The 23,151-nt window shown below is 44.4% G+C and overlaps 2 protein-coding genes across 3 annotated transcripts; both read left to right on the top strand.

Moving 5' to 3' along the window:
* Positions 1-336: 336 nt before the first annotated feature.
* Positions 337-14,480, top strand: tbc1d23 (TBC1 domain family, member 23; the record flags this gene model as incomplete). Of its 2 annotated transcripts, XM_080536140.1 has the most annotated exons (19): positions 337-377; positions 3,176-3,293; positions 3,808-3,913; positions 4,404-4,608; positions 5,785-5,908; positions 6,299-6,423; positions 6,569-6,615; positions 6,872-6,975; positions 7,165-7,287; positions 7,624-7,716; positions 8,141-8,311; positions 8,551-8,593; positions 8,687-8,793; positions 9,216-9,352; positions 10,039-10,083; positions 11,951-12,039; positions 12,852-12,987; positions 13,569-13,763; positions 13,927-14,480. In XM_080536140.1, 19 exons carry the CDS (start codon positions 337-339, stop codon positions 14,009-14,011), a joined length of 2,094 nt encoding a protein of 697 aa, XP_080392266.1. In that variant the 3' UTR covers positions 14,012-14,480. The 2 variants fall into 2 exon arrangements, with proteins under 2 accessions (XP_080392266.1, XP_080392267.1); XM_080536141.1 differs by lacking the exon at positions 10,039-10,083.
* A 1,874-nt stretch (positions 14,481-16,354) lies between these two features.
* nit2 (nitrilase family, member 2) lies at positions 16,355-20,599 on the top strand. Its single transcript, XM_080537298.1, has 10 exons — positions 16,355-16,511; positions 16,920-17,038; positions 17,171-17,291; positions 17,670-17,758; positions 17,912-18,005; positions 18,520-18,594; positions 19,044-19,122; positions 19,288-19,386; positions 19,670-19,725; positions 20,031-20,599. Exons 1-10 carry the CDS (start codon positions 16,484-16,486, stop codon positions 20,126-20,128), a joined length of 858 nt encoding a protein of 285 aa, XP_080393424.1. The 5' UTR covers positions 16,355-16,483; the 3' UTR covers positions 20,129-20,599.
* The last annotated feature ends 2,552 nt before the right edge of the window (positions 20,600-23,151 follow it).

Raw genomic sequence — 23,151 nt, 5'->3', positions numbered from 1 at the left:
TTACATTCCATTATGTTTTGTGAGATGGAACCTTTGTATTTTATTAATTACTAACTCAAAAACATCAACATTTAAAAAATAACACCACACAGGCATTAATAAACACCTAATGGATCAGATTATGTAAAAAAAAAAAAAAAAAAAATGGAGATAGAACCTTATAATTCTAACCTCACGAAATACAAATTTAATTAATTTTAACAAAAAATATTATTATTAATTAATTAATTAAATACAATCATACCATCATTCCCACAAGTGGGGGAGGCAACAAGTCCCATTAACGCATCGCGACGCAACCCGGACGTGACGTCACCACAGACACACACAGCAACAATGGCGGACGCAGTGGAAGAGGAAGTTATCGAAGGCAGCTGGTAAGTGAATAATAATCACAGCCCATCATCATTTCATCTGTTTATAATAACGCTCTATAAAACGACCCATCTACCCATCTTAATCCTAAATCCTAGCTATGAGGCGCACTCGTGGTGGTTTGCAATGACCATGGCACCGTAGTATCATAATATAATATCGATTGCTAGCTACCTGACCAACCATGCTAGCCCAGAGACAGATCATGACGTCAGAATTATAAGGTTCTATCTCAATTTTTGTCAAAATTGAGTTTTTTTTGTGTTGCCTGAACATAGGTTGCATTACTCTGTCATTAATATCAGGTAGGATTGTGTTTATCTAAATGTCTAGCAGCTGTCTGACGTGACGTGGTTGGCTACCCTGTCAGTGTCAGCTACAAGGCAACCAAGCCAAGCCAGCAAGCCAAACCACATCTTTTGGTTCAGATTCAGATTCAGATTCAGATAACGTTTATTGCCATTATGCTTGACGCATGTAGGAATTTGTTTTGGCATTACAGAAGGTGCGATTATGCTTTTTTCACGTGTATACATGAACAAAAACAAATGCAAAAACAGGACAACACAGGACAACACAGGACAGACAGTGCATTGGATAGTGCTATATATATATATATATATATATATATATATATATAATATATAAGTGCATAAAGTTCCCACCCATCTAGCTACATCAGACAGGTTGTCCTGTGACAAGTCCATGACAGCCTGGGGTGTAAAGACAAGACAGGTTCACACATGAATGTGCTTGTTAGTTAGTGAGATGTACTAAAGCTGCTTAAACCCGATGGCGATGCGTCCAGTCCACCACTACCAGACCCTCATCATGCGATCCTGCTGTGATCTGACAGTATGGATATAACAGACTGGTCAAAACTGTTTGTGATGATCTCTTGGAATTAACATTTAAGCATTTTCATCAATAAAGACATGTAAAAAAAAGACCTCACTCTAATACGATCGAGTACATCCTTAAAATAGTGATTTTGATTTCCTGCCACGCTTCCTGTTTTCTTCTCGTTGGACGGGTCAGGGACCATGGTTAACAACAGTCATGCTTTAGACCGTTATAGCCTGTTAATAATAGTGTTATAACCTAACCTACCGCACATGGTGACACTCATAATCATACTAGGATTGTGGAACGCATCCCCACGCCAATATTTCACCAACCCTTTTCTGTTTTGTTGAAACAGCAGACTGTATACCACCATACTATATCAAACTGTCAATGTAGCTGTCATCACCAGCATGAAGACAAGGCCAATGATGGGCTCCGCACCTATCCCACCACAGACATAGTACTGCCCTGACCCCTGACCCTTGGCCCTGACCCCTGACCCTGAAACACACCTGCTCAATGTTTAGCTGCAACCAGACTGCTTCCCACTCGGGTCGGGTTGCACACAAATACATTAGGCGAAAACCAGTTAAACACACAATAAAAACTGGCTTCAAAATAGCCTATGTGTTTAGTGTGTTGTTCTGAAATTAAGTAAAAACAGTCACCAGTGAACAGATGTTTTAGGTGGTGGTGTATTCCGGCTATTGCAATCGCATTTAAAATAAATAAAATAAGAACCTTGTACAAAACTGTCTTCTCACAACGCGTGATGTCAAAGACTGTTGTTTTGATTAGGGGAAAGCATGCGCAACACATCCACAATACATGAAGAGAGAGACGAGCCCTCGGGCTTGTTGAGATCCTAAGGCTCCAACACCTGTGTCCCAGACACACCCATGACAGGCTGGACCACCAGAGCAATGCTGAGACAAACCAGAGATACTAATTAGGCTCTGTGTGTATGCTTGCATGCAGGTGTTCCCGCACCGCCTTTCTCAGTTTTCCCTGCGTTATGTAACAGCTTTACTCCTTCATAATGATCACCAATGTCCTTCTGCTGTGTGCTGAGTATAAGAAAAATAGCCTACTAATCATATTTCAATCGTTTGTTTCCCTAGGCAGTGAAGTCAGCAACATTCAGACTACAAAGAAATAAAAAAATAAAAAGTGTCTTGAAATATTTAGAGAGTAGGCTAACACAAATCTGTTTCACTTGAACAAATGCAGAGGTATGGATAAAATGTTGCCTACTTATCCTAAAGCCTATACTATACGAAGTAACATACGCAATCGAAGCAACAGACGTGGTAGTTGATTGGTCAGAGCGAAACCACCCTTTTCAAGTGGAGCATTCGTCGGTTGTTTGCTCCGGGAGCGACTTCGAATGCGCGTTCTCACAGCTCCAAACGACGCAGAGCAAAGCGAATTAAATATTTCTAAAACTCTGATTCAAGTGAAGCAAATGTTCTAGTGAGAACACACCCTGAGAGTCCAAGCACTGTTGAGCAATCTGACCCCTCCTGATTGGTGGATTAACAATGGCATCATTTACTGCTGCTTACTCATATCTGATTAAAGGAATCTATCACTCACTATGTGGCAAAGATTCAGCCAAACCCTTGATCTCTTTAATGTAACAATGCTATCTAGCTATCTAGCGCTGTTGTTCTGTTGATCAGCAGTGAGGCGCGTGTCTTAGGTAGCCAAGTAGTTGTGATTGTCGTAGCCGAGGCCCTTCCTGTTTTTAATCTGCTGAATTGTCATTGTATGGCAGAGATGGAACCCACCACCCCACTCCATGTTCTTAACCACATGTAGCCTATAAATATAAAGTGGCAGATAAACAAATGTATATGTTTGGGTGTTTGTTTAAACATTATTATGAGGTCAGTTTTCCTCCCTGACCCATGTTGGTTTGGTCTGATCCGATGACGGGGTTTGTGTTGTGCAGGGACCAGGATCTGGCTGAGGCGCTGGACTCTGGAGGCTCTGACCTGGAGATGGAGAGGCCCGGCGTCGACGTCCAGTACCAGGAGCTCCCAGCGCCACAGAGGGCCAAGATGTGGAAGGTAAGGGGGGGGTCAGTCCACGGTGACCAGGATCAGAGTATAAGCGAGTAGTCTGCGAGGGAGTTGGAGGGTATAAGGGGGCGGCGGGGGGGGGGGGGGGGGGGCGCATCCGTTTAGTCTCTACATCCGGAAAGTATCACTTAGTATTGATATCACTTAAGAATCACTTAGTATTCACTTTTTCCACATTTTGTTATGTTACAGCCTTATTCCAAAATGGATTTTTTTTTTTTTTAAATTCTACACCCATAATGACAAAGTGAATGTTTTTTTTGTTTTTTTTTTAATCTTTGCAATTTTATGAAAGATAAAACACTCAAGCATGGAAAAATTTAAGGGGTGTGAGTACTTTCCGAATGTCATCTGAGGGTAACAGTGAGGCTGGACAGAGAACGTTCACGTGGTTCGGAGCACACACGTTTTGTTTCTCACTATTTCTCAGTCTTTGCACAGCAGGTCTGTCTCTTCTCCCTTGTGTTTGGGTAACATCTCTATCTGACACACCCCTGCCCAGGTCTCTCTGAACGTGGCCGGGAAGGGAGACAACATGTCCTCTTGGGACGGACTGCTGGACCTGCCAGAACAGACGCTCGTCCACGACCGCAGCCAGCAGCTGATTGGTGAGTGGGGCCGTTAAGGGTTAGGGTGGGGCCGTTCCTCACGATGCCACTTCCTGTCATAAGATTCCCACTGACCATCACAATCCTGAAAATGGAAATGCAAAACCACAAAAAAAAGAAAAATAATAAATATATGTTATGGTACATGTGGGATTACGGTACATATGGCAAAACTAGGGTTAGGGTTAGGTGCTAGGGTGCTAGGGTTAGGGGTAGGGTTAGGGTTAGACATGCCAGCATGTACCAAGTCACCCTAGCACCTAACCCTAACCCTAGTTTTCCCACATGCCGTATTCCCACATGTACCGTAACATATATATATATATTAACATAATGCTTTATACATATGGTCCTGCAATGTAGATGATGTGTAAACGGAGGAAGAGATTGCAGTGGTTGGAGGAATCCTGTGACATTCCCTTCTACAGCATGACTTGTTGGTCTCCCTTGATAATGACCTCCAGTGTTGTGTCACCCTCCCTGCATTCAGACCAGATCGGCGTGTCAGAGGAGGAGGCGGTGGACATGGTGTCAGACGTGGAGTCTGTCATCACCCTCTACTGCAAGTCCCGTAACATCACCTTCACCCCGGAGCTGAGCTGGCCCCGCCTCCTCTCCCCGCTGCTAGCCCTGCGCATGCCACGCAGCGACCTCTACAACTGCTTCTACGCCATCATGAACAAGTACATCCCCCGGTGAGGATGCCTTCTCTCCTCTCCTCTCTCTCTTTCTTCTCTCCCCTTTCTCCCCTTCTCTCCTCTCCTCTCTCCTCTCTCCCTCTTCCTTCTCTCCTCCTCTCCTCTCTCTCTCTCCCTTTTCTCCTCTCCCCTCTCTCTCTTCCTTGTCTCCTCCTCTCCTCTCCCTTTTCTCCTCTCCTCTCTCTCTCTTCCTTCTCTCTCTCTCTCTTCCTTGTCTCCTCCTCTTCTCTCCCTTCTCTCCTCTTCTCTCTCTCTCTCTCTCTCTTCCTTCTCTCCTCCTCTTCTCTCCCTTTTCTCCTCTCTCTCTTCTCCTTCTCTCCCTTTTCTCCTCTTCTCTCTCTTTCTCTTCCATCTCTCCTCCTCTTCTCTCCCTTCTCTCCTCTCTCTCTCCTTTCTCTCCTATTCTCTCCCTTTTCTCCTCTCTTTCTCTCTCTCTCTCTTCCTTCTCTCCTCCTCTCCTCCTCTTCTCTCCTCTCTCTCCCTCCTCTCCTCTCTCTCTCTCTCATCTTTCTCTCCTCTTCTCTCCCTTTTCTCCTCTCTCTCTCTCTCTCTCTCTCTCTCTCTCTCTCTCTCTTCCTTCTCTCCCTTTTCTCCTCTTCTCTTCCTTCTCCTCTCCTCTCTCTCTCCCTCCTCTCCCTTCTCTCCTCTCCTCTCCTCCCCGTCTCTCTCAGAGTTGCACACAGAGAGGTAGAGCGTCTTCTCTCTCTCTCTCTCTCTCTCTCTCTCTCTCTCTTCTCTCCTCCTCTCCTCTCCTCTCCTCTCCTCCCCGTCTCTCTCAGAGTTGCACACAGAGAGGTAGAGCGTCTTCTCTCTCTCTCTCTTCCTTCTCTCTCTCTTCTCTCCTCCTCTCTTCTCTCCTCCTCTCCTCTCCTCTCCTCTCCTCCCCGTCTCTCTCAGAGTTGCACACAGAGAGGTAGAGCGTCTTCTCTCTCTCTCTCTTCTCTCCTCCTCTCTCCTCCTCTCCTCTCCTCCCCGTCTCTCTCAGAGTTGCACACAGAGAGGTAGAGCGTGTTCTCTCTCTCTCTCCTCTCCTCTCCTCTCCTCCCCGTCTCTCTCAGAGTTGCACACAGAGAGGTAGAGCGTGTTCTCTCTCTCCTCTCCTCTCCTCTCCTCCCCGTCTCTCTCAGAGTTGCACACAGAGAGGTAGAGCGTCTTCTCTCTCTTCTCTTCCAGGGACTGTGTGCAGAAGGGTCGTCCCTTCCACCTGTACAGGCTGCTGCTGCAGTACCACGAGCCGGAGCTTTGCTCTTTTCTCGACACCAAAAAGATCACCCCCGACTCCTACGCCATCAACTGGGTGAGTCTCTCCTATTCATTTTTGGGGCGGCTGTGTCTCAGGAGGTAGAGTAGCCGTCTAATGATCACAAGGTTGGCAGATCGGCGGTTCGAGCCCCGGCTGGCCACATGTCGAAGTGTCCTTGGGCAAGACACTGAACCCCAAATTGCTCCCAGTGAGCGGGCCAGCACCTTGCATGGCAGCTTGCCGCCATTGGTGCGTGAATGTGTGTGTGAAAAGGTGAATGAGAGGCCGTTGTAAAGCGCTTTGGAGCAGCAAAAAAGGCGCTATATAAGTCAGTCCGTTTACCATTTTGGGGGGATTTTCTCAGGTTTCTATTAGGCTGGATTGATGTGCTAATGCAGCCGTTAGGGGAGATTCTGATGGGTGTTTTGTGTGTGTGGTGTGTAGCTGGGCAGTCTGTTTGCCAGTAACTGCCTTCCCGAGGTCACCCAGGCCCTGTGGGACTTCTACCTCGAGCAGGCCGACCCCTTCCTGGTCTTCTTCCTCATGCTCATCATGCTCGTCAACGCCAAGTAAGTAAGCACCCGCGGCCGAACGCCACGGTTGAATATTTCAAATCCCTTATTCATTCTGTTGCTTTGTTATTGCATTATGGGGAGTAGTGTTGGAGGTTGGAGTAGTGTTTTTGACTGTTCTGATCCTGTGTTTCGCCTCTAGAGATAACATCCTTACACAAGAAGGAGACAGCAAAGAGGAGATCATCAGTAAGTTCTTTGGTTAACGATATACATAGCCATGTTCTACATCACTCACTCTAGCTTTAACTTCTTCTCCTTGGTCTGATATCTAGATTTCAAATATTCAAAAATAAGTTGTCAACAAAAGCATTAGTTTATTCATTTGTTGATGAGTCTTTACAGCCCTAGTGTATCTATATACAGACATAAATATATGGATCTGTTTGTGGATGTGCTGTGTGTATTTAACACAGGGATCTGACAACCTGTGTGTGTCTTACAGAGATGTTGGAGGAGTCTCCTGCCCTCTTGGTGGCGGAGGACATCGAAGACCTGTTCTCTCTGGCCCAGTACTACTACAGCAAGACTCCTCTGTCACTCAGAAAGGTAATAATAATAATAATAATAATAATAATAATAATGTCTGCGGACCGCAGGTTCCGCAGGTAAAGTGCTGCCGTACAAGAATCCTGTTTCATGGGAAGGTCATGTTTGTACCGTGCAGCGTAGCCTCTCCTGACCGGAGAAGAATGAAGTGCCGCCCAGTGAGACGCTGTTTGTTCCCTCCCTCCGCAGGAGAACCAGAACCTGTTTGGCAGCAGTCTGGTGGCCCTGAAAGAGGAAGACATGGACCTGAGTCAGGCGCTGTGTCTCCCCGTGTCGGTCCCCGAGATCCTGCAGGCCAATCAGCTACAGCCGGTGAGTGATTCCACGAAGCCTGCCTCCCCTAACCCTAACCTATCCTATCCTAACCTATCCTAGACGCAGGATGTTTTAAATCGATCGATCACAGCATGGTATTCCGTGAGCTCAGAATTCTAAGGTTCTATCTCCGTTTAGGGCAGTTCAGAGATATTGAGCGTCAAAGTTTTTACATTCCATTACGTTTTGTGAGATGGAACCTTTGTATTTTATTAATTACTAACTAAAACGTGTCAACATTTTTAAAATAACACCACACAGGCATTAATAAACACCTAATGGATCAGATTATGTAAAAAAACTCAATTTTGGTCGATTGGTCGTTTTTTTCAGGAAGGGGTGCGCTTCTTCGTGGTGGACTGTCGGCCTGCGGAGCAGTACAACGCCGGACACCTCTCCACCGCCTTCCACCTGGACTCTGACCTGGTGAGAGCCTGAGAACAGCGCTACCACAGGGATATGAGTTATGAGAAAGATAACAGGAAGATTGATATGGCAATTGTGACTCCATGTCAGAATCAGAATCAGAAGACTTTATTGCCATCATGACATGTAAACATGTTAGGAATTTGGTTTGGGACAGTGGAGCACGGTTTACAACAGGACAGGTGCAAGACAGTGCAAACCAACATCATAGTGCAAAAAGTAATAAATAAATATAAATATAAGAAGGGCAAAAAGTGCCAAAAGATCAAATGTTCAGCATAAGTAATGTGCATCATAAGGTGTGACACGTCTTCCTCTCTTCCTGTTGTTGTGTGTGTGTGTGTGTGTGTGTGTGTGTGTGTGTGTGTGTGTCTGTGTGTGTGTGTGTGTCTGTGTGTGTGTGTCTGTGTGTGTGTGTGTCTAGATGCTCCAAAACCCCTCTGAGTTCGCCCTGTCTGTGAAGTCCCTCCTGGAGGCGCAGAAGCAGTCTCTAGAGTCCGGCTCTATTGCCAGCGGAGAGCACCTCTGCTTCATGGGCAGCGGGCGAGAGGAGGAGGACATGTACATGAACATGGTGCTGGCCCACTTCCTGCAGGTTAGAGAGGCGTGGGAAACGGCTGGGTGGGAGGCTAAAAAAGGGGAAATGAGAGGAACATTGTTCAACTGTCAACTGTCATTGACGACCCTTGACCCCTGACCGCTCATAGCTGCTAAAAGAACTTGTTAAATCATTTTTCTGTCAGTTTTATTCATTGTTATAATATATACCCACTTTGCCTTTGCTGACGACGATCTGTCTGTGCTAATGATATAATGATTGGGTTTCTGTTCCAGAAAAACAAAGAGTATGTCAGCATCGCAAAAGGAGGCTTCATGGGTGAGCATGTTAATATCTTAAAGAGGGTTTAACCGTTTACAATTGGTGTTTATTTACGAAAACTTGAACGCCTCCAAACCCCTCTGGTTTCAGCTCTCCAACAGCACCTGGCAGACATTAACGTTGAGGGACCTGACAACGTGTACGTCCACTGGATCGTCAGCACCTCCGGATCCCACAGCAGCCTCAGCTCTGCAGACGTGAGTGGGCAGGAGGGAGGGGTCTGTGACCAGGGGGGAGGGGTCTGTGACCAGGGGGGAGGGGTCTGTGACCAGGGGGGAGGGGTCTGTGACCAGGGGGGAGGGGTCTGTGACCAGGGGGGGAGGGGTCTGTGACCAGGGGGGAGGGGTCTGTGACCAGGGGGGAGAGGTCTGTTCCGCAACTGGACTGTTGCCTAGTAACCTGAACACAAACATCTGCAGGCTAGCTACTTTGTATTAACGTTCATTTCGGAGTGATACATATAGTTAAAAGTCCCAGCGCTGTTATACTGTATATCAGCACTCATGGAATGCCTCTTGTCCAATCAAATTACTTGGTCGGAACTAACTGTTGTAGAATGTTACTCCTAAGTTCTCCAGACACAGTTGGGAATGTCTCCCTGCCTCTCTCCCTCCTGCAGGGTGATTCCTCTACTGGGGACGGCAAAGGCGTCAAGTCCCTTGTCAACAAGATGACGTTCGCTCTCAAGTCCAAGTCGGTGAACGTGAAGGAGAAGATGATCAGCTTCATAGAGAACACCTCCACCCCCGTGGACAGGTGAGCTCCACCTCTGTGTCCCTGACCTGCTGACACATCCCTCATCCCTACAGCTCCACCTGGCTCCAGACCCATGTTTAACAACCACTCACTCTTTATGTTGACTATCTAATCAAGAGAACAAGGGCTATGAATGAGTTTCTCCTGTAATTGACTAGAAACAGGGTTCCCGCGCTGGTCTTAAAAAGCCTTCAAGTCTAAAATCCAGTAATCCGATCTATAAGGCCTAAAAAGGTCCAACATTTCAGTTATTTGGTCTAAAAATTAGGTGCTAGGTCTTAAAAATTAGATCCTGCAAGGAAATCAGTCCTACCACATCTATTTACCCCGAAATGAATCAAGCTGGAACCCAAAAAATGCCAATTCGCTTCCTTTTTCGTCTGTATGGCAGTGAAATCCCTCATTTCATCACCTGGAGGATGACAAAAAGCCATCAAATGGTGTCGCGAATAGGTCTAAAATTCTATTCAAAGAGGTCTAAAAAAGGTCTAAAAAGGTCTTAAATTCGACTTGTTGAAACGTGTAGGAACCCTGTATGAATGAGTGTCACCTGTAATTGACTAGAAAACGCTTAATCAGTGATTTTCTTTTTTTGGATTTGTTTGTTTTTATTCTTTTGTAATTATTACCACCAGCTTTACTTAACCCCGCCCCTCGTCATACCTTTGTGCCTTATCCCATATTAGAATATCTTTCACTCTGCCCTGGCCAGACAAGGGGATTCCAGATCGGTAAGAGTTTCCTATCCTAGCGTCCCTCTGTTTTAACCACCAGCATGACCTGGGGCCCCGCCCCGGACAGACACCTGGGCGTGGCACCGAGGCATGTCACCTGTGTCGCACTAACCTGACGCATGCTCATTAACCCCCTGCTGTGTTCACCAACCTACATGCCTGCTGTTTCCATCCCCGTCACACACACAACCATCAGGGCTCGACATTAACGCCGTTTTACTTGTCCGGAGCACTCGAGCCCGACGACGACGCTGCTGGATCCTGGATATGTTTACCTGTGTGCAGGAAGAACAACAGACAGCGCAGGCGCCAGACCAGACTAGACGATCGTGGAGTGAAGATATTATCAAAGCGTACGGGTGATCTGGCGCCTGCGCCGTCTGTTGTTCTTCCTGCACACAGGTAAACATATCCGGGATCCAGCAGCGTCGTCGGGCTCGCGCAAACAAACCCGGTGAAAGTTTTACTTGCTCCGGACAAGTAAAACGGCGTTAATGTCGAGCCCTGGACCATGTCACAGTTCCATCTCTTGTGTCCTGGATGCTGTGGGGATGAAGAGGCACTGTTCCTATGTCCCTAGGATCTCCGCCAGTGTCACCTGATGTCATTGTCACCATGCTTCCCTCCTCTCACTAACAATGTCCAGCAACTTGTCTTGTGTCAACACTGTAGCTGGTCTTTGTGCCTTCAGCCGACGTTTTTCTTTTTTGGTTTCACGTGTGCAGTTCTCTCTGGATGCTGTCTGTTGCTCTGTCTAGGCTAACCATAGGAGCTGTCTGTCTGCTCTGTCTAGGCTAACCCTAGGAGCTGTCTGTCTGTCTGCTCTGTCTAGGCTAACCATAGGAGCTGTCTGTCTGCTCTGTCTAGGCTAACCATAGGAGCTGTCTGTCTGTCTGCTCTGTCTAGGCTAACCCTAGGAGCTGTCTGTCTGCTCTGTCTAGGCTAACCCTAGGAGCTGTCTGTCTGTCTGCTCTGTCTAGGCTAACCATAGGAGCTGTCTGTCCAGGCTAACCCTAGGAGCTGTCTGTCTGTCTGCTCTGTCTAGGCTAACCCTAGGAGCTGTCTGTCTGTCTGTCTGTCTGCTCTGTCTAGGCTAACCCTAGGAGCTGTCTGTCTGTCTGTCTGTCTGCTCTGTCTAGGCTAACCCTAGGAGCTGTCTGTCTGCTCTGTCCAGGCCAACCATAGGAGCTGTCTGTCTGTCTGCTCTGTCCAGGCCAACCATAGGAGCTGTCTGTCTGTCTGTCTGTCTGCTCTGTCTAGGCTAACCCTAGGAGCTGTCTGTCTGCTCTGTCCAGGCCAACCATAGGAGCTGTCTGTCTGTCTGCTCTGTCCAGGCCAACCATAGGAGCTGTCTGTCTGTCTGCTCTGTCTAGGCTAACCCTAGGAGCTGTCTGTCTGTCTGCTCTGTCCAGGCTAACCCTAGCAGCTGTCTGTCTGTCTGTCTAGGCTAACCGTAGCAGCTGTCTAGAGTGGACCTCAATCTTGCCTCTCTGCTTGGAGACTCACTGATGTTATTCCATTTCACTTTTCCTCAAAGGTGATAGCCAGGGCCGTGTGCATAGAGAGAACAGTCAGTTGTTCTATATCTCTCGCTGTGTGGCTGTATTTATTTGACTACGGCCAATGTCACAAGGTTGACCAGCCACACTGGTTTGCAACAGCACATCACCCTGGATATCATTATTAATAATGTTCACTTTGTCTCTGTAGAGCTGCTGCTTTAACTTGTTTCTCCCTCTATAACATAGCATAACATAGTAGAGTGTGTGTGTGTGAGAGTGAATGAGAGGGGTCCCCTACCCTGTACGTGTTAACACCCTCGGTTGGCCTCCTGACTGTTTCAGTGTCTCTTCCCCCCCTGTAGGCACGTCAGCAGTAGCGACCGCGTCGGCAAACCCTACAGGGGGGTGAAGCCGGTGTTCAGCATCGGTGACGAGGAGGAGTACGACACAGGTAAACTGCCCACTGTGACTGACCTGAACATCCCTGGTCACTCAGCACCTCGTGAGCTTAGAATGATAAGGTTCTATCTCCGTTTAGAATGATAAGGTTCTATCTCCGTTTAGAATGAGAAGGTTCTATCTCCGTTTAGAATGATAAGGTTCTATCTCCGTTTAGAATGATAAGGTTCTATCTCCGTTTAGAATGATAAGGTTCTATCTCCGTTTAGAATGATGAGGTTCTATCTCCGTTTAGAATGATAAGGTTCTATCTCCGTTTAGAATGATAAGGTTCTATCTCAGTTTAGAATGATAAGGTTCTATCTCCGTTTAGAATGATAAGGTTCTATCTCCGTTTAGAATGATAAGGTTCTATCTCCGTTTAGAATGATAAGGTTCTATCTCCGTTTAGAATGATAAGGTTCTATCTCCGTTTAGAATGATAAGGTTCTATCTCCGTTTAGAATGATAAGGTTCTATCTCCGTTTAGAATGATAAGGTTCCATCTCCGTTTAGAATCATAAGGTTCTATCTCCGTTTAGAATCATAAGGTTCTATCTCCGTTTAGAATGATAAGGTTCTATCTCCGTCTAGGGTAGTTCAGAGATATTGAGCGTCAACGTTTTTACATTCCATTATGTTTTGTGAGATGGAACCTTTGTATTTTATGAATTACTAACTCAAAAATGTCAACATTTTAAAAATAACACCACACAGGCATTAATAAACACCTAATGGATCAGGTTATGTAAAAAAACTCAATTTTGACAAAAATGGAGATAGAACCTTATAATTCTAACGTCACAACCTCTCATGTCCCTGCAGATGAGATCGACAGCTCGTCCATGTCAGACGACGACCGGAAGGAGATCGTGAACATCCAGACCTGGATCAACAAGCCGGATGTGAAGCATCACGTCCCCTGCAACGAGGTGAAAGAGACCGGCCACATGTTCCCAAGGTGAGCGCCACAAGAGTCCTAGACGGTAATATAGAATAATATGTTTTTTAGCTCACGCTTTTATCCGAAGCGACTTAGATTGCAGCGAGTGCATCCGTTGTTCAGTGTATATGTGTGACAGCAAGCTGGAGAAAGCGGGAACAAGTCAGCAACCAACCAAAATGTTCCGACTTTTATTCAGAAAAATGTAAATACATTTGTTGAAAATCTATGACACTCTCGCTAGTCAAGCCAGAATATTGCAGTGCAATGGATTCAGTGAGTTGATCCCCACTACTCTACACTAACAAAGTAGTAATGGTGGTTACTCACTTGACTAGCGAGTGTGTCATCGATTTTCAACCATGTTTACATTTTTCAGAATAAACTTCTGAACATTTGGTCGGTTGCCGACCAAGGCCGTTATTATGGTCCCAGACCGTGGAGACAGCTCTCCAGCCACATAGACAAACCACTCTCTTAACTCCACAACAGTTTGATGAAATCAAATTTTGTGAATCACAATTTTCACCAGTTTTGAGTTTTTTTTTATGTTTGTGAGTCCATGTCTTAACATTAACACCGGCCTTGTGTTCTTACAGCCACTTGCTGATCACAGCCACTCACATGTACTGCCTGAGGGAGATCGCCTCGCGGAAAGGCTTCTCCTATATCCAGTCCCGCCAGGCGCTGAACTCCGTGGTGAAGATCACCTCCAAAAAGAAGCACCCGGAACTCATCACGTTCAAGTTTGGCAGCAGCAACACCTCTGGGGTGGAGATCTCCGCAGTGGAGAGGTAATGGTTCTGCGGCTACAACAAAAATGTCGACTGGAATGTCGACTGGAATAACATCAAACTGTTGACGTGTTTATGCTCTTGTCAAACTGCATCACTACACATTCCTGACGTCCCGCTTTACTTGTTGTTGCTAAAGCTTTCTTCTTTCTCCCCTCCGCAGATATTTGATTCCCAACGCAGGCGACGCCACCAAGGCCATCAAACAGCAGATCATGAAAGTCCTGGATGCACTGGAGAGTTCCTAAAGAGAGACACGGGGGTGCAGATGCGCTCGGGGCTGGCCGTAAGGGGGAACTGTGACGGAGGGGGTCAGTGTCAGCTGAGGGGCATGGCGCTCTCCCTCCCTCTCTCCCTCCCTCCCTCCCTCTGTCCACCTTCTCCCAGGACAGATACAACCACAGATGTGTTGACTGACGACCCCTCCTTGTCTGTGGGGTGCTGGGGTGTGGTCGCTGACTGACTGAGGGCCTGTGGGACCGTGTGTGTTGCCGGGACAACCAAGGCGCTCCACATTCCAAACCCTTCTCCTCATCTCCCTAATTGAAACAGGTTTTATGTTCGAATCGTTTTTCTTTTGACTCCAAAAAAGATAAATTATTTGTAAAAACATGAGGGGATATAATCGCGGTGCCGTTGCATTCGAGCGATTTAAGTTAACTCCCTGTAGCCTTAAAATTAACCCACTGATCTTCCAATGGCAGACACGCAAGACAAGTCCCCATCGTGATGTGAGAGGTTTGGTGATTTATTTTTTATTTTATTTTGGGGCGGGGGGGGGGGGGTGGGACAGAGGTTCAGTGATGGACAGTGCATTGCATATCATATTATTCATAGATCTCATTATTGACGATCCTACTGGATATTAAGGCAGTACAAGTGTATTACGATGGACTGTTTGGCATACTCAACCTGTAGATAGGAGAACAGGATTGTTGCCCCGTTGAAAAGTCTTAAGTCAGGCCATTGTCTGTTGGATCAATGGCCGTGTCCGTTCTTTTGGGTTAGTTCTTCACGCAAGCAATGACTTGATTTACAGTGTCTAGGAATAGAGGTAACAGAGTTGCCATTCGATATAAGCATTCGGTTAAGAGGTGCGTATGAGTGGCATTCTGCAAGAACACACGCTCCAACACAAGGCGTTGTCTGCACACAATACAGGTATTCTACCCGTTGGGGTAACTGCTTATTTAAAAATGTTCTTGTTCGATGTTTATGTGACAACAGTTTTTTGATACTTGTCCTTAAGAAGTTTTCTTTTTTTTTTTTTTCAGCTCACAGCCTTAAATAATAGTGATTTTAGGTGGTTTCTAAATCTGTACTGTATACTGTAAACTGCTCTGTATCACCGCAGATTAAAGGCGACATTTTGAACACACGGTTTATCCAGGACGTAAAGGACACGGTTGATATTTAACCGTTTGCTGGTTTTAGTCAGACGCAGCCTCTACCGCTGAGGGGTCTCTACTATTCCTTAACTCATCTGTAAACCATTTATAAAGTGTTTCTGATACAAACAAAACAGTTTGTCCTCTGCTTTTATGTGCATCCAGTTAACCACTTGGTTCATGGCTGATATAAACCATAATATACTATGACTGTACGACACTAATGGGAACACTTATTCGGTATCTAGTATCTTGAGATGAATAAATGGAATGAGGAAACAGCACAGTATAAGTCACATTAAAACTTGAAGCTGAAAGTACTGTACAATTGGTTGTTTTTTTTCTCCGTGAGCTCCACTCCATCCTGAACTGAACACCTGAACAGTGTTATTACCACAGTATTCTGTTTGCTAGAATATAGTTATTTAAGCAATATCACACGAGAGGGAGTGCTGTTATACTGAATATCAGCACGGCTGTGATTCGGTCGTAGGTACGAGGCCGCAGGCAGAGTGATATTCAGTATAACAGCACGACCTCGAGTGTGATATTGCTTTTATACAACAGTTCTACAGCGCAATTTATTAGTTAACAGTAATAAGTGACAACAGATTATGATTTGTTTGCTTATTTCATCATTTATTTATTTTATAAAAAATTGTTACACAACTGGACTGTTGCCTAGTAACCTGAACACAAACAATCTGCAGGCTAGCTACTTTGTATTAACGGTCATTTCGGAGTGATACATATAGTTAAAAGTCCCAGTGCTGTTATACTGTATATCAGCACTCATGGAATGCCTCTTGTCCAATCAAATCACTTGGTCGGAACTAACTGTTGTATAATATATATTTTATCAACTCTGGTGGCAGCAGAAATATGTTTGATTACAATCACACTCGTGGCTTATTAATGATTAATTATTGCGTTATCACACGCAAGGAAAGAAGAAAAGAAGAGAAGCGATGTTGACTCCCTGGGTCGCTGACACCTGATTGGTCGCCGTGAACACGCCCCCTGATGATGTCCAATCACATGAAGACCGGATTTCAGATGATGGTAGTAGCAAAAATAAACAGATAAATAAAAGTGTATTTATATTCGTCCAGATATTATTCTCTTACATTCTACGGAAAACGCACTCTGTTGGAAATATAAGCCCAACAAAACTGTACAAACGTCAGAATAGCAGGTCTTGCGGTCATAAAAACCATTGCTAAGTATACCAGGAACTCAAGAGACTTTTATTGTGAAGGAACAGCCGGAAATAATCATACATTTGACATTTCTTGCAGAGAAGATCGAGTCTATCTGAAGCTGAAGCCACCTATGTCTACCCTGGCCAAGGCAATGTCCAGTATGTTTACTAACGACACAACTGTTGTCAACAATATTGTAATAATGACCGATTTATTTTTAGATATATGTTTAATTAGAAGTGTATTTCAACGATTTTCAGTTTCAGTGATGTTGCCTATTATTAACCTCTGAGGTTAACAGCTGAAAGTAGAATGCATCTTTTTTAAGTCAATAAAGGTGACAAGTGAAGTACATAACTAATCAATTCTACATCATTTAAAGTTGCGCTTTGCAGGAGATGCATTGAATGTCTTTCAGTCAGGACGCTCGTGTCAGTTTAACCATTTATTTCATGACAGTGGAATCCATAGTGTTGTGTTGAGTGCTGTCACTGTCAGTCATTCATGGGCTCTCTAGCAGACCACCCTGCATGGGTATTAATGGTGACCATTCCTCTGTTCCCCAGAGTTTCGTCTTGCAGTGGTGCAGCTGCATGTGACCAAGGTGAAGGTGGACAACCTGTCCAGGGCTCAGACGTTAATAAAGGAGGCAGCAAGCCAGGGGGCAAAGGTCGTGGTTCTACCTGTGAGTATATATAATAGTATTTCCTCACATTTGCTAATGAAAGAAACCAGATCAGATCACTGTCTACAGCTACTATTAATTACACATCTCATACAATCCTGTCTGTCTGTCTGTCTGTCTGCATGCTATTAGGAGTGCTTCAATTCTCCGTATGGAACTGGCTTCTTTCCTGAATATGCTGAGAGGATTCCGGGAGAGTCGACACAGGTCCTGTCAGAAGCGGCCAAGGAGAGTGGGGTGTACCTGGTGGGAGGTGAGAGCTCTGGAATGTTCTTCACTGGGTTCAGCTGTCCTCACTGCGGATCAGACTGGACCGAGTGGCTATTCTACTCTAAACTGGTGTATCAGTGTGGGATATGAGACCTTGCACAAGGTTGGCAGTTTGGCGGTTCGAGCCCCGGCTGGCCACATGTCGAAGTGTTCTCGGGCAAGACACTGAACCCCAAAATTGCTCCCAGTGAGCGGGCCGGTGCCTTGCATGGAAGCTTGCCACCATTGGTGTGTGAATGTGTGTGAATGGGTGAATGAGAGGCTGTTGTAAAGCGCTTTGCAGCAGCTTTGGAGCAGCAAAAAAAGGTGCTATATAAGTGCAGTTTATTTACCATTTACCATTTACCATGTGCATTCACAGGGTCCATCCCTGAGGAGGACGGTGGTAAGCTGTATAACACCTGTCCAGTGTTCGGTCCTGATGGTCACCTGTTGTTAAAACACAGGAAGGTAGGCAGTGAAACATTATGAAGCACTATGAAGCATATCACAACGCATCATTTGTGTTCACAGCCAGGACACACACTCAGACTGCTTCTATTTGTATTGCCGTGCGTTCTCTCTCCTCTTGTCTCATCCCTTGGCTTTTACCCCCTTGATCAGATTCACCTCTTCGACATTGATGTGCCGGGGAAAATCCGCTTCCAGGAGTCGGAGACGCTGAGCCCAGGGAGTAACCTGTCCATGTTTGACACACGTGAGTGTTCCACCTCAGATCCAGATTCAGATTCAGATAACATCTCGTGAGCTTAGAATGATAAGGTTCTATCTCCGTTTAGGGCAGTTCAGAGATATTGAGCGTCAACGTTTTTACATTCCATTATGTTTTGTGAGATGGAACCCCTGTATTTTATTAATTACTAACTAAAACATTTCAACATTTTAAAAATAACACCACACAGGCATTAATAAACACCTAATGGATCAGATTACGGTATGTAAAATACTTTTTTTTTAGATAGAACCTTATAATTCTAACGTCACGATTTATTGCCATTTATGTTGTAACACATAGTAGGAAATTGTTGTGGCGTTGGTGTGTGCGTGCTAGTTGTTCATTTACACATATACAATAAGAGACAAGTGCAAACAGGACAGAACAGTGAATAACAACACAATCAGAGCAATGGAATGATAATATAGTGGAAGTAACACCTGCAGTGGAGCATCCTGGGTAATGAAGTAGTGAGTGATCCTTCTGTGCTTCTCAGCGTACTGTAAGGTGGGCGTTGGGATCTGCTACGACATCCGGTTTGCAGAACTTGCACAGCTGTACAGCAAACAAGGTGAGTGGAGGGAATCAAGTTTCAAGCTTCAAGTTTATTGTTACATTGTTACTGGGATTTCTTTATGGAACCATCTGCCTCTGCATATTAAGCCAAAACAAAGCCTTCTTTAAAACAAAAGTGAAGTCATATTTATGGGGAGAACTAATGGCTCACCCTTAAGAAAGAGAGGGTGTTTCCGTTTTGTTTTGTTTCACTTTATGTCTCCATGTTGTGTGTTTTAATGTGTGTTTTTTATGCTGTGTTGTTTTTTATGCTGCTTCTCACAGCATTTGCTCACTTGGGAAGTGAGAGAATTAGGCTAGATGAGAGGTGAAACTTTCCATATGAATAATTGCTGGCACTTTTATTATGTCCAGTAAAGTCCATCCATATCTGAACATTATCAGAGTCAGTTTGTGTGTAATTGATTATTGAAGAGTTTGTCCAAATCTCCCTGGTTGCGTCAGGATGTCAGCTGTTGGTCTATCCTGGCGCCTTCAACATGACCACAGGGCCAGCCCACTGGGAACTGCTACAGAGGGGAAGGTTAGTGAAGGAGAACCTCTAGATTTTTGAAATTGGTTTAATAAAACAATGACTGTAAACAGTCATCAGAAATGTACATTATATAGAAATGTAATTTTTTCTCTGCTTGTTTCTCTCTCTTAATTTCTATTTCTCTCTCTTCATTTCTCTCTCTCTCTCTCTCAGGGCAATAGATAACCAGGTGTATGTGGCCACAGCATCACCTGCACGGGATGAGACAGCCTCTTACGTTGCCTGGGGTCATAGCTCGATCGTAAGCCCATGGTCAGTACTGGACAACAGAAACCTTACTGGAAATAATAATAATAATAATGATAATACATTAAACGTATATAGCGCTTCAAACAGACACTCAAAGACACTTTAAATGTTTTGTCTGGTGCCACATGCACTGTACTTTACATTTGTTATGTCATGAGATGGACTTCGTTTCTCTCTGTGGATTAAAGATCAGGTCCATCAGCCATTCAATGTCCTCTGTAAACTGTGTTTAATGGGATGTTGGATCCCATGTGTTTGTAACTTGGCTGTCTGTCTACCATGGCAGGGGAGAGGTGATCTCCAAGGCCGGGTCAGAGGAGTCGGTTGTTTATGCCGACATCGGTGAGTGCCAGAGTGGTTAGTTAGCCTTCAAACTGTGAAAATACACTCCACCTGACCTTTCACAGTCAGTTATTTTGATATTGGAAATGTATGCCTACACCTAGAGGGCAATATTTATTTGTAAATCTTTTTTTATGAATCTTGTGTGAATGGAATAAACATTTCGTAACCAAAATGCTTTGCTCAATGGCCCTAATGAATTGATGGCCATTGAAACAATACTTACTGAATTTGTGAATGTTGTGACCGTGATCTGCTTGGGTTCGTAAGTGTTCTGGCTCAACGTGATCCACTTGTTTTTGCAGATCTGCAGTATTTGGCCGACATCCGCCAACAGATCCCCATAACCGCCCAGCGTCGCCATGACCTCTACGCAGTGACCTCAGTGACCTCTACTCAATGACCCTAACCCTAACCCTGACCTCTACACAGTGGACTTGAACTTGGACCTTGTTGTCATGAGAGACTGAGAGGTTCAGGTTCACAGCCAGTCTAAAGAGTTGCTGCTCAGAGCTGTCTTAATGTCACACACAGGCCTTGTTACTGTGCAGAGGAGAGACTAATTGACGGAGATGGAGTGTCGCCTCAACGGCTGTCAGAGCATGAGTAGTAGCCATGGCAGCGGCCTTGTTGGACCAGTATGTTACTGTATACGGTATATGTGAAATCACAGGCACATATCAGTAAATACTATCTGATTCTGAAGTAATTGAAATGAATTTGTTGAAATGAATCAAACACAATTACAGACAGCCGGTACCATTTTATGCAGGATATACCTGACATTTGTACCCTGTAATCAGCACTCAGCAGTTTGTATTCCTTTTTATGGAATGGAACTGTTGCCGAATATACAATAAACCCTCTCTCTCTATCTATAGTGTCTATCTCCCTTTTCTATGATGAGAACCTGGTTGGCTGATGAGACTATTTCTAAATGACAACTCATTTCTAGCTGCTTAACCACTGTCCGTCATGGAAAGATCACATTGTATAGAAGTTTAATCAGTACACTTATGTCGGCTTAATATGTTTCATGATAAATGTTTGGTGTAATTGGTTGTTTCCGCTCTGACATAGTAGTAGTAGTAGTAGTCGTCTTATTCTAAGACAAAAAAAAACAGAAGCAAAGATTCCAGCGTTTCATACAGAATAATGATCATACTTAACTTTTATACTTACCGGTATTTATATTGATTTTTTTTTTTTTTTTAAGAAAAAAATCTTTGTCACAACAATTCCACAAGTTATCCCTTTAACAGATATACATCTTTTTAAATGTTTGTCCTTATCCATGTTTTTTAAACATACCTGTTCCCTATGAGCTCATACTGGCTCTCTCTAGTTCCAAACAATCCCTGAATACAGTTACAGTAAATTATTCTGTGCTTTGTACATTCTCTGTGCAGTTAAGATCAACTAGATCACAACATTTTAAAGCATGTGAGTTAATAAGAAGTGTGTTAGTTGGTTTGTAATGATTTGAGCAATTTACAATTCGTATAGCTCTCTTCTGTAGTATGAACATTCGATTAGTGTTGGTTTGTGTGTCCACATACCTCTACACAGTAGGTATTAGGTAATGTATGGAACTATGAGAGAACAATAAGGTATATACTTCTATAGTTCTTATTGAGGATATGTTTAGTTGTATATAATATTGCAATGGTTTCAGACATTTCTGTTATTACATTATCAATGTGCGATTTCCAACATCATTTATGATCACTTATCATGGCCAAGAAATTAATTTTCATACACTCTTTCTATTTTAACATCATTGATCTTAATATAGCTTAATATAGCTCCCTGCCTGACCCTGTTAAACAGCATAACATCCATAATATAAAGCAGGGAGCCCAGAATTATTTAAATTCAAAGCACAAAGCGGCTGTGCAGGTGGAGGTTGAGGCGGTCGATGGGACGATCAACAAATGAACCTCATATAGCCGGTGGAATCACACTGTGTAACCATGGTAACCATAACTTGGCTTGTCCCGTGACCATGTGATGTGTTTTGCATAGGTGAGATCAGCTGTCTGTCACCTGACTTCAAGTGTCCTGTCTGAACTTGATTAAGACAACAAGACGTTATTATCAAAACACATCCAACCAAACCGAAAGAGGAAGATAAGATGAGACTAGAACCTGTTTTCTTTTATTACTACATGACACAACAGTCTTGGCCAATGACCAAAGTGCATAATTGCCACCAGGGTGTGGCTGGTGTAGAAAGAAGAGGAGAAGGAGGGATGAGGGAGAGAAGAGGAGGGATGTGGGCAGAGGGACGGGCCTTCCCATAATTGAAGGCTACTCTGAACTTCATGAAATTAATAATAATAAAAATACATTTTATTTATGGGCGCCTTTCAAGGCTCTCAAGGACACCTTACAAGTTTAAAACCACATATCAAAACATTAAAATCAACAAAGCAAAATGAGATAAAAACAGCTAAAAATCTGATATAACAACAAACTAAATACAGGAGATCAAACCAAGTAAGCCATTGTGAAAAGGTGTGTTTTAAGACTGGATTTTAAAGTGGTGAGAGAGTGTCAATATTGTGTGTCAATATTGCGTAATATAGCACAACTAATGAAGCGCTCCTTGTGTTAACATTTAACCTGATCAAATAAATTTCTGTCCATTAAACATCTTAAACTTGATCAATTAAATCCATATCAAATGATCTACGATGTCTTCTTACAAATGCGTTCTGTAAATATATGAAATAAGAAAATCATCCACACCGAACATACAATTGAAGAAACGTCTAATGTATACACACATATTCACATTGTTGATGTCAGAAGACTCGTTCACGTTGTTGACCCATGTTAGCAGACTCAGTCACGTTGTTGACCCATGTTAGAAGACTCAGTCACGTTGTTGACCCATGTTAGAAGACTCATTCACGTTGTTGACCCATGTTAGAAGACTCATTCACGTTGTTGGCCCATGTTAGCCGACTCATTCACGTTGTTGACCCATGTTAGAAGACTAATTCACGTTGTTGACCCATGTTAGAAGACTCATCACGTTGTTGACCCATGTTAGAAGACTCATCACGTTGTTGACCCATGTTAGAAGACTCATCACGTTGTTGACCCCTGTTAGAAGAATCATTCGGGTGCCTTCGTCCTCTCAATCCACAACTCTGATGTTGAGCTTCTGTATGCAACACTCAGGTCGTCACGGTGCCGCATCAATATGCCGACGGACCGTTGTGCCGACAGCCCTCCCTGCATGTGAATGCTCTCCGCTTCTCTGTTACGGTACATGTGGGAAGACGGTACATGTGGGAAAACTAGGGTTAGGGTTAGGTGCTACGTCGACTTGGTACATGCTGGCATGTCTAACCCTAACCCTAACCCTATCCCTAACCCCAACCCTAACCTTAACCGTAGCACCCTAGCACCTAACCC

The sequence above is a fragment of the Nansenia antarctica genome (assembly GCF_963989245.1).
Source record: "Nansenia antarctica genome assembly, chromosome: 7".
Taxonomy (NCBI): Eukaryota; Metazoa; Chordata; class Actinopteri; order Argentiniformes; family Microstomatidae; genus Nansenia; species Nansenia antarctica.
The sequence above is the reverse complement of the archived record's forward strand: the minus strand, read 5'-3'. Positions and strand labels throughout refer to the sequence as shown.

Coding starts and splice junctions, on each gene's coding strand:
- nit2 (XM_080537298.1), top strand. CDS start 16,484: ATGTCTACCCTGGCCAAGGCAATGTCCA. Junction 17,039..17,170: donor CAAAGGTCGTGGTTCTACCT/GTGAGTATATAT, acceptor GCATGCTATTAG/GAGTGCTTCAATTCTCCGTA. Junction 17,292..17,669: donor TGGGGTGTACCTGGTGGGAG/GTGAGAGCTCTG, acceptor GTGCATTCACAG/GGTCCATCCCTGAGGAGGAC.